The sequence below is a fragment of the Caloenas nicobarica genome, chromosome 10 (assembly GCF_036013445.1).
Source record: "Caloenas nicobarica isolate bCalNic1 chromosome 10, bCalNic1.hap1, whole genome shotgun sequence".
In the NCBI taxonomy this organism is placed as follows: Eukaryota; Metazoa; Chordata; class Aves; order Columbiformes; family Columbidae; genus Caloenas; species Caloenas nicobarica.
The window spans coordinates 5983338-5998509 of NC_088254.1; the positions used below are offsets into that span (position 1 = coordinate 5983338).

The 15172-nt window shown below is 36.9% G+C and overlaps 1 protein-coding gene across 3 annotated transcripts in view; it reads right to left on the bottom strand.

The window, feature by feature from the left end:
* TLN2 (talin 2) overlaps positions 1 to 15172 on the bottom strand; it is a 170296-nt gene that overhangs the window by 85799 nt on the left and 69325 nt on the right. For all 3 annotated transcript variants that reach the window (XM_065642225.1, XM_065642226.1, XM_065642224.1), the window contains exons 4-11: positions 13068 to 13165; positions 12469 to 12598; positions 10833 to 10985; positions 9774 to 9916; positions 8176 to 8303; positions 4858 to 4921; positions 2786 to 2890; positions 775 to 930 (exon numbers count right to left, since the gene is read on the bottom strand). In XM_065642225.1, coding sequence (XP_065498297.1) covers positions 775 to 930; positions 2786 to 2890; positions 4858 to 4921; positions 8176 to 8303; positions 9774 to 9916; positions 10833 to 10985; positions 12469 to 12598; positions 13068 to 13165 — 977 coding nt within the window. The remainder of the gene's footprint in view (positions 1 to 774; positions 931 to 2785; positions 2891 to 4857; positions 4922 to 8175; positions 8304 to 9773; positions 9917 to 10832; positions 10986 to 12468; positions 12599 to 13067; positions 13166 to 15172) is intronic.

Genomic DNA, 15172 nt, shown 5'->3' on the forward strand with positions numbered 1-15172 from the left:
AAACAAGTCTATTATGAGGGGTGAGCAAGGAAAGGGGAAGAACGCTTTTTTTTGCAGCTTAATCACAGATGTTTCATAAGTTGAAATGGGAGATGACCAAGAGATCCTTACTCCGACTTTATCAGACTCGGTCACTGAAGGATGGAGAAAAGTCTTTAGAATCTTATTCTAAAGCATAATCATCCATGCAACTAGAAATTAGATGCACATGATTAAAGTGAATATAATTTTTTAGCCACTGCCTCTTGCTCTACCACTTTAAACAACCTTTTCATATCCAAAATACTCTTGTTGCAGTTGTCTCTTATGGACCAAATAACTAAAAAAAAAAAAAAAAAAAAATCACATACATGAAAATTCTTGAAATCCGTAACTATCAAGAGTATTAATGAACCATGTAGCTTTGTTTATGTTCATATCTTGCAAGTCACAAAGTGCATTATGAATGGCAAACACCATAAGGGTTTGAGCAGGTATGAATAATGGATGTTTTCTTAACTGCTGTAGTGTTTAGGCACAGAACAGATTTAAACAGTGGGTTTTGAAAAGATTTAAACAGTACTTTTGGGGAACTGGTCTGTCTAGAAACATCAAAATACAGATTGACCCTAGACACCAATATGGGCCAGTTTATTAGCTTAGGACTCAGTGACTTTATATAATGCTAGAAAATTACAGGTAGAATGAGTTACATTGAATAAATTGTTCTAAGTCCATCTTTGTTTCCCTTGTTACACAGATCCTTCTTCTTCTGAATATATACAAAAAGATTACCAGCGTGAAGCTTTTAGGTGAGGCAGCCCAGCGTTTCACAGTTGTCAGTGGCCATTCCTGCAAAACTTCCTTGGTCTTCTCATCTACACGCATCACTGAGTCTTTGGTGACACCCAGTAAACGAGGAACCAGCTTGTTTTTGCCTTTCATTTTTTCCTATAACAAGGTGTAAAAGATTGTTTTTCATTCAAGTAGAGCTTGCCATAGGAAAAAAGAAAAGTATGACGGAATATACTGGCAAAAGGAAGCAACTGGCATGCAGATGAGGACATTTAAAACTCGGGGCTCAGTTTGTCTGGTCACAGACAGTGATTTGCAAGCAATGCATTAGCATTAAGAAGCTCTGGTCTTCACTGGATCTTTACCATGCACTTCAAAAGACACTCCCCTCTTCTCCCTCCTCCGGGAAACAGAAGCATTTTAGGGATTGTGATAACAAATCTTTGTAAATTACTTTAAAAAAGAACCAAACATGATGGCAGTTATTCTAGACCCAAGATCTCCTCTGTAAAACCACATTAGAGAAGCAGAATGGGAAACTAGCATCAGCAGGGCTAAGAAGTTAGGTTGCCCTCACCATTTCTCTATAAAATTTTTGGAGAGATAAAGAAAAGGAAGGTCTACTGTGGCTGACAATTTAGGCAAGATCAGCCATAATTTGTTCTATATTTTGGACTTGAAATCTCGGTTAGTTTCAATACATGAGGACATCCTAACACATGGAAGTATCACAGGGGGCTGCCAGATGATGTTTCCTTATTTGCTGGACATTCTGCCCCTTTTATTTTCCAAGGCTGAAGAACGTAGGCCCGAGCTAACAATTTGCTACATAAAATCCATCATATAATAGAAAGGAATCCACATGTCCCATTCCCCTGAATTTATCTAGGCCACAAAAAATCAAATCCTATTTACATAGTAGGCCATTTGATAGACATTTTAAAAGACCAATTATTGCTTCCAATAGAAGTTCCATGACATGGTTACTTGATATAGTTACTGTTTGCTTTAAGCTATGACAAAACAAAGCAAGATAGTAATGAAAAATACAAAGATACTTTTACCTTTTACTATAAGGGTCAGCTACATTATGTTAAATCCCCACTGAATTCGCAGCTTTTTCTAAATGTGCATGCTTGTTAGTTTCATTATTTTAGTTACTGAAAACTGCACAACATAAATTGAGTATAGCTTCTAACAGGCAACTTCGGCGAACAAGCTCTGTTAGAAAGTTCAGACTCCTTTCACTACTAATGCCTCTAAGAAGATATTTTCCCATAAAGGAAGCAAAACAAGGTAACCCTTTCAAAGCATACTGTATTAACAGTATTATCCTCTGCACATACACTTTCATTGTAATTTCACCTTCTATTTGCTTCACTAGAATTTGTGGATAATTAAGTACTTAGAAAAAGGCAACCTATCAATATTCAGCTACCTACAAAGACTCTGTACTGTAACTGTGGGAACCTAAGAATGAAAATGTTTGCCTAAGTTTAGCCTCCTTTCCATTCTATGTCAGCGGTTACTGAATACTTGGGCACTAATGCTTCAGTTCCGTTTTCACAGCAGAATGGCAGTATCTTGGTACCAAATTGTTTCAATAGCCTTAAGACCATGACCTGTTTTACAGTAAGGATTAAGAGAAATAGATCATGCAGCTGTTGAAGTTGTTCTTCAGATACGGGTATTCGGCATGCAATTCATGTTATCGTTATACTTATAAACAGGAATCATTTATGATTTCTTTGTGAATGTTTTTCTGAAGACAGCACTTGGTAATCAAAAGAAGAGAGAAGATATGTCAGTTTAAAGAAATTAAATCATGACACTCAACTTTCTCCCTGGCAGCAGTAGCAATTTACTTTCTGTCCCACATAGCAACATCCACTTTTTTCCAAATGCTGCTTTCAGAAAGAATGATGAAAGAACATCTTTGACCTTTGCTTAGTACAGAATCTGAGGTAATACATAACCAACCATTGAATGTTGTCAGCAAGATCTACATTACCTTAACAAGAAAAAATGACACTCCATAGGTCCGCAGGGAACGGGCTAGCTTCACATACTTCACTTTGGCTTCTATTTCAGTCATCTCACCACAGTTTTTGTGCTCCTGTAACAAGAGTTCAGTATCACTTAGGCAGAAACAATGCTTTCTGGAAACAAACGAAAAAGGTTATAGCTTTTATCCATTCAAGGATGCTTAGTTTAATTAATCATTACAGTCGGAATATTCAAAAAAATATTGGCTAGAAATGTTAGCAAGACTGTATCCCATAATTCCTCACATCACAGAACATAAACCACCTGTGCAAATGGAACACTCCTCTTTCACCATCATCCATTCTATCTGTACCTCAGACAATGTACACTTAAATCCCTTCTGAAACAGTTTAAATTTCTAGGTATTGCTGCTATTTGACACCATTTGTTTTTGTACAAGTAATGCCTGTTTACTTGGCTTTGTAAAACCATTTAAAAGTCCCATCACCCTTCTTTTTTTTTCCCAGGAACAGACTGGCTTTTTTTTGCCAGTTCAACCATTATCCACAATTATTTCACTCTTTATTATTTAAACATTTTATTCATTAGTAAACTTTGTTACCTGTAAGAAACAACAACTACGAACATTTCCTATGCAAATTTCATCTCAGCATCTGCTCTCCTACCCCAGACTGTTCTGCTGAAAATCTTATCCCAACGTCCTGAATTTACATACGGTTTGTGAGATTCCCTACCACACCCCTCACATTTCTCTGAACTGCTGGTTGCCACCTCTTCCATGCGTACTGATGGCAGCAGGGGGAGCACCAAGGCAATGGGAAACACTTCCCGACTTCAGTTTGGTTACCACCTTAACAATGTTCCACAGAGAAGCACTGGGAGGAGCAACTGCAACTCCAAAACCTCTTTTGCATCCCAAAGGCATAGACTGATCATATCTGTCAAGTTCGGCACCAAGAACACAACCAGGATCTCGAAAGAGCAAGAAGCCCAAATGTCACCATTGCAGATGGAATATTTGGCAAAAATCACCTGCCAAACTCTAGAATTTTATAACTCAGGGGAACAGCTAGATTTTTCCAAAAGACAGCTTCCTGATTCTACTTTGCTATTGTATCTTTGCCCAGCATCAGTGCCCTCACTGATGAATTTATTGGCCATGCACCAAAGTATGAAATGACTGATAATATTCATAGATTATATTCGGACATGGGCAAAAATCACATGCTATAAATAGCATGACAGTAATCCTCTGAAGTGAATCTTTTTTTTGCTTAAGCTACAACATCACTGGCACGAGATAAAGGTATTCAGAAAAGTGTTAGACATCCTCATCTACAGGGAAGTACCATGACCTCTAGGTAGAAGAGACTTCCTGAGTTACAGAATTCCTAGATGAGGACTGTAACAGACACAGGGAAGTATGCGACCTGTTCTTGCTCTTCAACTTCTCACAAGTTGAGATCACAAATCACTGGAATGTCCTTCCAGAAACCATATGATTTGATTTCAGCTGTTGACCTCAGAATTTTTCAGCTTATATTGTACTGCCAAACTTTTCTTCCATTAAGCACAGATATTTAGTGCATCTACAGTATGAAAACTCTGAGACGACTCCCAACAATATCAGCACATTTTATACTCAACTGCTTGTATTTTCCAACTGGTTCCCAGTAACATCACTGAACTCAAGCATTAGCTAGCAGAACTCCACATTACTTGAAGTTCATGCTTGAATAATGAAGGCACAAAATTAAAACTGGTTTTCCTAAATGGGCTTCTATTTTAGTACAAACACACATCCTTACATTTTAATGCAACTGAGAAAAAGGTCTTAAGAATATTCAATATTCACTCTCTCCCCTTCAACAAAGTACACTGAATAATCATCAGTGAAGAAAAAAGGATCAGGACAATAAATCTGCTGAAGAAAGAAAAAAATAAGCTGTCAGATTCTTTACACTTAATTTTCTAATAGTTATATAATTCAAGTATATACAGTGTATACACCTGTGAAAGCTCATTTTTCTTATAAAGGAAGTGAAACTATAATAGGTTTTTCAGCCTCACAATTACCTGAAATATTCTCTTTTCAGCCCCTCTTTGTTTGGTATATTCTTTAGGCAGGAATTCTTTTAGGCTAGAAAAACAAACAAACAAACAAACATTTCCATAGTTAATGGTCCCTTCTTGAGGAGGGATGCTTTCCATGCTCCTTTATTGGCAGTAAGTCCCCCAGGCTTCCTAAAATGGGCATAAAATACCTATACAATGAAACAAAACTCTGGCTAAGTAGTTTGAAAGCAAGAGAATAGCTTACATAATTAAGAAAAACACTTTAGTTACATCCCCATGTAACACCTCTTCATGTCTTGAAAAGTCATCAAAAGTAAATAATAGCTATGACACTTTCCATTCTTAAACTATACAATGCCTCTCAGCAGCTCGGAGGGGTTCACATTTAAATATTGTAATCTGGGGGAAGAAGGGGACATCAAAGCTTGAGCCAGCTCTGTGTCTGAGTTGAGACACTGCTATTACTTTCCAGTAGCACTTTGATTTACTGATGTGCAGGACCAAGTTCTTCCTTTATGTCTTCCAAGAGATGTTAGAACACTAATAATTTACTGAAAAACTGCAAAGTCATTTTAAGTCGATACTTAATAACAGTCACTATCTCAAAAACAGTCTGTAGCACTCAGATACTGAGGGGCTCAGAACACAAAGTGAACCAAGCAAGTTCAGACTCCATGGTAGAGTTCAGTCTGTACAGTTCACCTGTACCTCCATGCGGTAGAATAAAATAAACACTTTATCTCAGCCAAATATCCCCCAACTTGAAGACATATCAGCATCAATTATGATCTAAGCACCAACTGATATACTCTTGCACATGTAACTGGCAGTTAGATCAGACTTTTTTTCCTTGTATCACTTTCTATTATTTTTTCAATCAATATACAAGTAATCACCCCAACTGAAAAGGTGAAATGTTAGTTGTAAACAGACTGAAATTATTTTAATGCTACCTGTAATCATGGTATTTTCTTTATGATGCAACAATAGTTTCACTTTCTTTAGCAGCTTGTTTACTGGAGTTGGCAAAACCACCTGGGACATATTGTCGTTTAGCCTTCTTTAATCTCTTAAATTACACATTATGACAACGTGATAGTGAACTCAGTTAAAAAAATCTAATAGTGAGCAGTGTTTATTTAACTGAATTTACTGTTGGTTCCTACAGTTCTTAAAAAAATTATATACCAATGCCAACATATTGTTTTTCATTAGCATAAAGGTATATCCAATGTTCTTGAAACAGATAGCTTAAAACAGTAAAACAGGCTAGATTAAAGAACTGAGCTTAATGGTCACCAAGCATGCTTGGAAATAAAAAGCAGGGGTGGGCAGTTTTAGCTGATCCTTCCCTATCTGCATATGAGCATGAGCTCTTTATTAGATATTCTTGCAGCAAATTTAAACACAGTGTAGGTACAATACAAAATTTCAGCTGTATGAGGAAGGGCATGAAGGGAAGACTATTTGCCATTTGATAGTTTAAGAGCTTTCACAACTTACTTTGGCATGAGCTTCAAGGAAATTCCAACCACGAATATGAAAGGGCTAACAAGACAAAGGCAATAATCTTCATCTGTGCCAAGAATCATTTATCAATGGCAAAAAAAGGATACAAAAGATCTCTCTGTATAAACATATTACAGAGATGGCAAAATAAACTAAGCTGTTTCAGAACAATGCTATGAAATAATACTACTCTGTTACATGCTGTTTTCTGTATGAGCTGACAAGATTCTCCTTAGGGGAATCTGTAGCGTGTTCAGGTTTCAATGGTGAGTGAATGGACACCTCCCAAATGTATTTCACATATGGAGCTAGAGTATACAGTTAACATGAAACATAATTACTTTCTTATTTGAAAAGCAACCGAACTCTGTACAGCAGTTTGCTGGTTAAGTTTGTAGGATTACTTTAAAAACAAGTATTGCCGGGAACACCTAACTCTTGAAATCATTACCATGACACACTTGTCATGAAGTAATACCCTAATGGTTTGCTGCAGGAATATTCTTGAGTGAGTGGAGAGAGAAGGGAAGAATAAGCAGACAATAGACAAGTCCCAGAGGAAGATTGTTGCATAACTGGTCACAATTGTAGGGAATAAGAACTAAGAGCACACTGAAGCTATTACGTAGGGTCTCCATAATTCTTGGAGACATCAGTAGCTCTATTAGGAAAGGTTCGTGAGCCCATCAGCAGCAAACAAACATACAGTACAAAGAAAAGTAATTTATTAATTGGAACTGAAGGATGCTTATTCACGTGGTTTGTTTGCATAACTGAACTGCTACTTCAGGAAAATCTTTCAGGAGCGAAGTGTTTCAAACAACCCATGTTGCAGCATTGCATGTTCCAAAGCAAGCTGTCATTTTAAAGTGATGCCCTGTGATACAGTAAACCCCAGGCTCAGGCTCACAAAGAAAGTGTAAGAGTCAGCACTGAGCACGCAGCCAGTGGAAACAAGACAGAAACCAAATATGCACCCATTGTTTTGTGCATCCCATTAAGGTATCTATGACCATCGTATATAGGGAAGGCTTAATAGGCTGTGCAGTAAATAGCTTTCTTTAACCTTCCTGCATTCCTTTCCTGAGACTCCAGCCCTCAGTTAATTCCAGTGCAGGCAAACCAAACAGAAAAATTAAAATCAGTAGAAAAACAAGACATCTCAAAATTTCAGTCAAACTAACTTGCCCTGCTGATAGCAATAAAGTAGGCATCACAATAAAGGTTTAAGGATGGGTCACTTGTAAGCAGGACTCTAGTCCATCTCTGAAACAAAGAGCACAATTCTAGATCTCCTTTTGTACAATGCCATGAGAAGCTGAATCTGAACAACTGATTAATTCCACTAAAAAATTTGGAAAATTTAACCTCTACACACAGCAATATTAACTTTATTCAAATGACAAAGCATCTTTCCATTCATCTACTTTCCTAGAAAATCAAACATCTGTGATATATGCTGATGTATGCTTAATTCACACATGGCATTACTAAATGCTGGCAGTAAACTTCTCAGAACAAAATCCCAGATCTCCCACATTACCAGGTGGTTGGGGAATCCAGCTGCATACTTAAATGGCACCCTGGTGGGAGCTGGTGCCCTGTGCTGCCTAACAATCCACTGCCAAAATTACCCTCATCAGTTGAGGTTGCAGATTTGTGTAATAAGGTTCCTTTCACAGGGAGATCACTACAGAAAACACACAATCTGATTACCTCTGCATGGAGTACTAAAATGCATTTAGTCTGTGGCAACTCAACATTAGTTACACTTGAGGTCACCCAAATTTAGAAGTTAGAAGTGTTTACTCTAAAAATCCAGGTTTGTGTTTGTGTTCTACATGAGGTCCGAACTGGATCTGTGCTTGAAAGCCTCCAAACTCACAGGCCTTCTCAAAGGAGACAGGATGGGAACCGTTCAGAATGTCATCACGAGCCTACAGAAAGTAAGTAAAGACAGGTCAGGGACATCCAAAATAACTATTACATCTCTGAAATTCCTTGGAAGCTTCAACACAAAGAATTCAGCAACACACTTTTCTGTCTGAATGTCTTTATTATTCCATTCTGGATGTGTTTATGACTAACAAAATAAACAACAGGCTGGATTATTTTCTGGTGAATATCTAAAGAGACTTATTGAAACCACCATTGTAACTTCCATCAAAATGATGACCTGACACCTACCTCCTGCTGCACATATATATAAAGTACCACATATGTACATACACTTAAGTGCACGTACACACATATATATAGATATGTATGTATGTGTACATACAAACGCGTGAAAGCTTTTATCACCTTGCAATAGCAGGGAAAAATGATCTGCATAACTAGTTAATAAAAATCAGATTACTATTATAGAAATGGCAACAGGAGAAGGCAAACAGCATTTTCCTTCCTTTTGTTTAAATTCAGTGGTCACAGAAGATGATGGATGTTATAGGTTTGGAAAGAAAAGGCTCATCTATCCATATACCAAACAATGTGAAGGCAGTATTAACACATACCGCCATAACAGTAGCCTGCAAGAAATATCTAAGTGGCAGGAGGACAGCTCAGTTGGATAGAGTCTTCTAAAATACATCAAAAATGTAATGCAGTCTTACAAGCAGTGCCATCTTTATCTTCTGCCTCAGAGTTTAAAAATCTAATTTAGATCAATCCCATTTAAATCAGCTGCAAGTATAAAAAATGAACATTTCATTAAGCTTTTTTTTTTAACTTCAAAAATTAAAAAAAAAGTTTAAAAGACTGTTTTTATGAGATTGCATTACAGGCAACTGCACTGCAACCTTCAGTTAAATAGCATCTTCTGCATAAAACTCTAAGTTTTGCTAAGGTATGTATAGTACCTGTAACAGACTGTAGAACCTGCCTAGGTGGGCTCCCACCGTGGTACATCATCCAGCCCATTTGAACAGGACGCCTGCCAGCCTGATGTGCTGGCTGGGCTGAAGACTGGGAAGGGAGCGCAGAAACAGCGCTCCCACTGATCAGGTGGAAGAGAAAAGAGACAAGCAGCAGAAAGCTAGTTGCAAGACTGACCTGACATTCTATATTACAGAGAAAACATCACTTAGAGGAGACAATGGGGAGAAGAACTAAAAAAAACACGCTAAAGACATTAATGAATTTTAAGGAAACCAGGACAAGGGCATGAAAGTCAGTGGATTTTTGGTTGAATGTCCATTATTGTGTTGAAAGTATTTCATTAAAAAGAATCAGCAAAGCCTCAGTACTGTCACATGTTCTTGGAGGGATAGAGCAGAAAGTAAAATCAAAGCACATCCAGAACTGGAATTCTAGAAGACTGAGTATTTCAGCAACAGATATTTTCTAATTAACCTACGCAAGTTTCTTCAGACAAGGTAGAACTTGTACTGCTAGCCCACATACTGTACCTGAACATAAAGCAAATTAAGTTGAACAGGATCTCTTGAATCTACATTTTGGTCTGAATAAAAGAACTTCCGTCTCAACAGTAATGTTTCATTTTCATCGACTCCTTGTTCTCTAAATGTTCGGCTGTGATCTAGCCAATTTACTGTAACAGAACCACAGACATGCACATTTTTAAATACATAGTGTTGCAACTGTTAATAGCTGTTGTGAAAATCATGTGATAATTGGCATTTCCATTGGATCAGGAAACTGCAGAAAATGTTGCTTTCATTTCTGTTTCTAGTTAGGATTGAAGGTTGCTACAAATGAGAATTTAAGACCAGCACTGGTGAGAAATAAGAATTTACTACAGCATAAGACACCATTTATATTGTTGAAGAAACAACTTATAGTAATGTTTTAATAATAAATTTAGACCTTCAAAGCTTCATCGCAAAACTACTTAAAATTTTACCAAGTTTCTCCCCCTAAGCCAATTGTTTTGTTTACTTCTCTTATCCCTGAATACAATTTTAAAACATCTTTCTACCACTCTCAGTTAATCTCAGTGCCTTAATGTAAAATAGAAAAAATGGTTCTCATGACTTTATACACAAAACAAATCAAACACTGTCTTAGTTCTTTAGCAAACCCCATTTACACTTAAAATTTATACCTTCAAAGACAAACTACCTTTTAATGGCTTTCAGCAAGCATCGATATTTAAATATCCAACTTTAATGAAGAAGTGAGAATGCTAAGTATAGAAGTTACCCTTCACACTTAAGTTACAGCTCTCCCACCAAAAAAGTAAAAAAAAAAAAAACAACCCACATCAAAAAACATGCCATGCTTCAAAAGATCTGCTAACTCTCATAGCTAGAGGCAGTAACTAGTTCATTTGCCCAATTTTAAAATAACTCGGTAGTAGACAACATCATATATCAACAGATGCAAAACACAAGTTGGGATCATCTGAGACACACTAAAGAATCTCAAAATGCATTCCTGTATGGTTTTCTTGCACTATACTGTGGAAAGATATTAATCCAAGAATTATCCTGGATTACACTACTCACAATCATCATCTGTATGAAGCTTTGCCTTCAGTTTTTCCATTTTTCTTTCATCACGCAACAATGTCCTATCTTTCTTAAGCGTTCCTGTACTCTCCTCTTTCTTCTCTTCAATGCTTTCCTGGATTAAGGAATATTCCTCATAATTTGTTATTCCTGGAAGTATAAAGAAATCCGGTGTATGTAACAAAAATTTAATACATTTTATGACAGGTGAAACATTATTTTCCATATATTAAACCACCAAATCTTAATTTCAAGTATAGTAAAGATATTCCAGATGAAATCCTAAAACTGTATGGGGAATGAGATCTTAAGAATAATCTACAACTTCCACACTCAAGACATCTCTCCAGTATCCAGTATTATCCTTCAAATACATCATCCCTTCATCATATGCTGCATTTGCCACCTTCAGAAAGATATTGAGCTTTTTTTGTTATCTACCAACAGAAGCTGCCAGCTTAAAAACATGATGAAATTTTAAATAGCAATAAATTCCAGAATGTTGACATGCCATTGTAAATTTCCTTTCATGGATGCCTACAATTGCTTCCCAAGAACTGAGTAATTTCAGCTTGTGTAGAAGAAATGTGGCAGAGCAGACTGAGGAATAGAAACCATGTAAGAAAAATTTTTTTTTAGACTCCTATGAATTTTACATGAAACTGGATCAAAAATCAGTTCACAATATTTAGCATATGGGCTAAGTTGCTCTCATTGCTTTATTCTGCTTGGTTTTCTTTCTCTGTTTGGTAACACATGCTTATGCTATACAGGAAAGCAAATTAAACATTTACCTACATGACCACATTCATGAAAGTAGGTCAAACTCATTTGTCAAGTAAATTAGTTAGAGCACATTAGAATCCAGCATAGAAACACTCAAACAAAATCAAAATGGATGAATTTAAATTTAGCTTATTTCATTTTCCAAGTAAATTAATCTAAATTAAATTAAGGCCACTATTATTCTAAATGAGAATTAAGCAAGGGTTTAAGATTATTTAAACTAATCCAAGTTGGATGCGTGTTTGTAGTTAAATACGGACTAGTTTTCCAAAATGTCCCTATTTAGATTAATATAAAGACAAACTATAACCAATATGACACCGTTTTGACCAGCTGCTCTCGATGGCTACTATATGTTGTTTCACAAATGATATGGTACTGTGATCAATTCTTAATCATGATAAAATAGAGCCCTAAGTTTAGGTATATTTGAAGGTTAACAGTATTCCTTTTATGGCACCTATTTATCTTTTATCCCATTCTCTACCACATAGCAAGAAAACATATGTAAAAGGTAACATACAATAATAATAGTAAAATCATCTAACTCTACTGTCAGATGACTTTGTGCCTTCAACTACTAAATATTGAAGTTTAAGGATATAGCTAACTCCTACCATCATTCATAAAACCTAGACAACAGATGTCAAAAAAGTATTTGGTAAATGTTAACTGATATCAAAGTTGGGGGGGTGTTTGGTTTTTGGTTTTGTTTTGTTCAGTTTTGGTTTTGTTTGTTTTACATATGTGCCAATTTCTAGCCACTAATAGACATAACATCCAATGAAACAATATGTAAATATGGCAGAAAATGAAATTTTTAGGGAAATGGGTTCCAAAGTCTTACCTATCCTGCTGCAAATGGTAACCAGCAATTCACCAACTGTTTTAGAATCATCCACCATGACTGTTTTCACTGAACCATCCAACATACGTATTTTCTGAGGTCTCTGTTTCTTTTTGTACTCCAGTATATCCTAGGAAGTAAACTTTACTGTTTCTAAATGTTTTTGGAAGCCACCACAAGCCAACCCACCAACTTATGTGCTTAAACTGGGATTCCATCCCCACCCCCGAAGCTGGATTTTTCCTTTGTTATAGTGTAAGCAAACTTATTCACATAAACTTGAGAAGTGACTACTTTTAGTTTTACCAATGTAATTTTTCAATGAACTGCCATGCTGGCGAGACCAAAACCTGGACAGGGCAGGATAGACCAAAGCACCTTTGTGCTGCAAAAACTAGTTTAGCATTTAAAAAGGATGGCTCACAGCCACAACCAGACTAACTAACCACTGAGGCACAGCAAGGAAGAGAAGTGGGCTAGTTTCAGGAGTAGACTCAGGACCTTCCTATTCCTCCAAATGCTAAACATTCCTCTTGCTATCTGGGAAACAAGTTTTCTAAACACACATTGATGAAAGAAGCAATAGACTTGCACCATACCCCATTTCTCAGCATATAATAATCCAGTGTTCTTCCAGCCTCCAGCCATATACCTTTTCGAGGATCTTCATCTGACAAGAACAACCCATAGTCAGAGGCTGTGGAACAGAAGAGACAGAGACTCATTGAAAAATATCAAATCTAATAAAGCCAACGTGGTTTTATTCAAAGTTATTCAGCTTAAAGGTTGAGCTTCCATTAAACTTGTCTTCCATTCTTAATGAACTTGGATAGAAATCTTTTCTGTGCTTCAGAAAATATTTAGCTTGGCAGCAAATAGCAGGGTGTATCAGGCTTTATAGAAGACTTGAACAAAAGCTTCACTAAGCAAGAACATGTCACATCTACTGTGTAATTTGTAGTACATTTGTAATTATTTCTCTTCAAGCTGACCTTTTTTAAATGCTTATAGGTCCTGCTTTGGAATTGACTAACCAAATGTAGAAGCAGTTTGGGCTTAACCATAGCGTACTATTTCAAGCAGTAGTTCTATTTAAATAAAAATATTCTTTGTTTTCAATTCCTCACATGCTGAGTTTATGCTGTACTTAGGAATCTTTCTGGTAGACACCTCAGGTTTAGGCATTTAAAAAAATGCAAGGCGTCTGGAATTATATCCATAATAACAACTTCAGGAAAAACTTGCATCTGTTGCAGGCTAAATACATGCCAATTGATTCTTTCAGGATCACATGTAAACTACAACTCTCATTTTCACGTAAGAACAAAGCCAGGCTCAGGCTTCAAAGACTAAACTCCAGATATACAAAATGAAGTACCACGACTGTCAACCTAAGGCCCATCCAAAGCACCTCTTCTTGACAAATATTTGCAGGAAGAATTGATAGAGTGCACTTCACTATCACAAACAGTGTAAACTACTGTTCATCAGCTGAGCCTGCTCTAGCTGCAGTTCTACAGTTCAACAGATGTTTTTCACCTAAGCTGGCCAGCTGTGTGCACTCAGCCTGTTAAATAGCTCAGGGCAGGGATGGTACCTCCTTTGTTTCCAGCCATGTGTTCAGACCCTCTGATCAGAAAGTCAGGTAAAACTAGCTAAAATTTTTGGACAATGTTTCATCTTTAAATATCATGCATAGCAACAATTCATATTTAACAGCACTTACATTAAACACATTGTTACTTGTGCAAGCATATAAAAGAGCTTACACTTAATTAATAGTAGTGTTACCGACTTACAGATACACAATTTTGAAGGAAGAAACCAACTGAACAAGAAGAAAAATTTAGCCTGCCGACCCTAATTAAAAATTTCACTGAAACCCAGTGATCCGTACATACAGAGATGTTTATGACAAATTCAGTACAAAATCAGTTATGTAAATTTTTAGGATTTGTGCCTATAAATAGGTTGTGACCTTTAGAAGCACAGAAAGCGCCTTGCAGAGAGCACAGAATTACCAAGGAAGAGGAGACTGCTCTGATACTCCTTTCTGGGGGGCGCACCCTAGTAAATGAACTCGGAGTAGCTGTGCAGCTCACATGTTAACGCCATAGCCACCTTTGTGGCACCATGCAAGCTTGTTGGAGAAGTGAAATGTGCATGGCTGACGGTCAAAACGCAGGACAATTACATTTTCTGTGGCGCAGGAATGAGTTTGATCAGTCTATACTGCACCTCTGCGAGTCCTCTGAACAGGCAAACACATTTCCACAGCTACAAAGAAGGGAAATGGATTCGTTATGGTAACCTCATTTCTATTCATCGCTCAACTTCATAAAGTTGTTTGAAGTTTAGAACTGCACTGCAATCACATATGAAGGAAAAACCCTACTGTATAATCAAAGAGAGTTCCTAGGCTTTTCTCTGAGGTTTGTGATGTTCCAGGATATTTATTACTCAGCTTCTCTGAATGCAACAGCTATCTCAACTGCCGTGAGAGATCAATATGGTAGAAATGCACAGCAAACTGAAGCTGTATAACTAGGCTTCCTAAGGACTCTTGCAAAGGAGAAGCATTTCTAAGTAACAGTAATACCGTCCATTACTGTTAAGTTTTTCTAACAGTTCAGACAAGCTTTTCAAAACAGCTCTAAAGATTGAGAGCTGTGCATAAAACTCAAACAATCTGCTTTAAGAATTA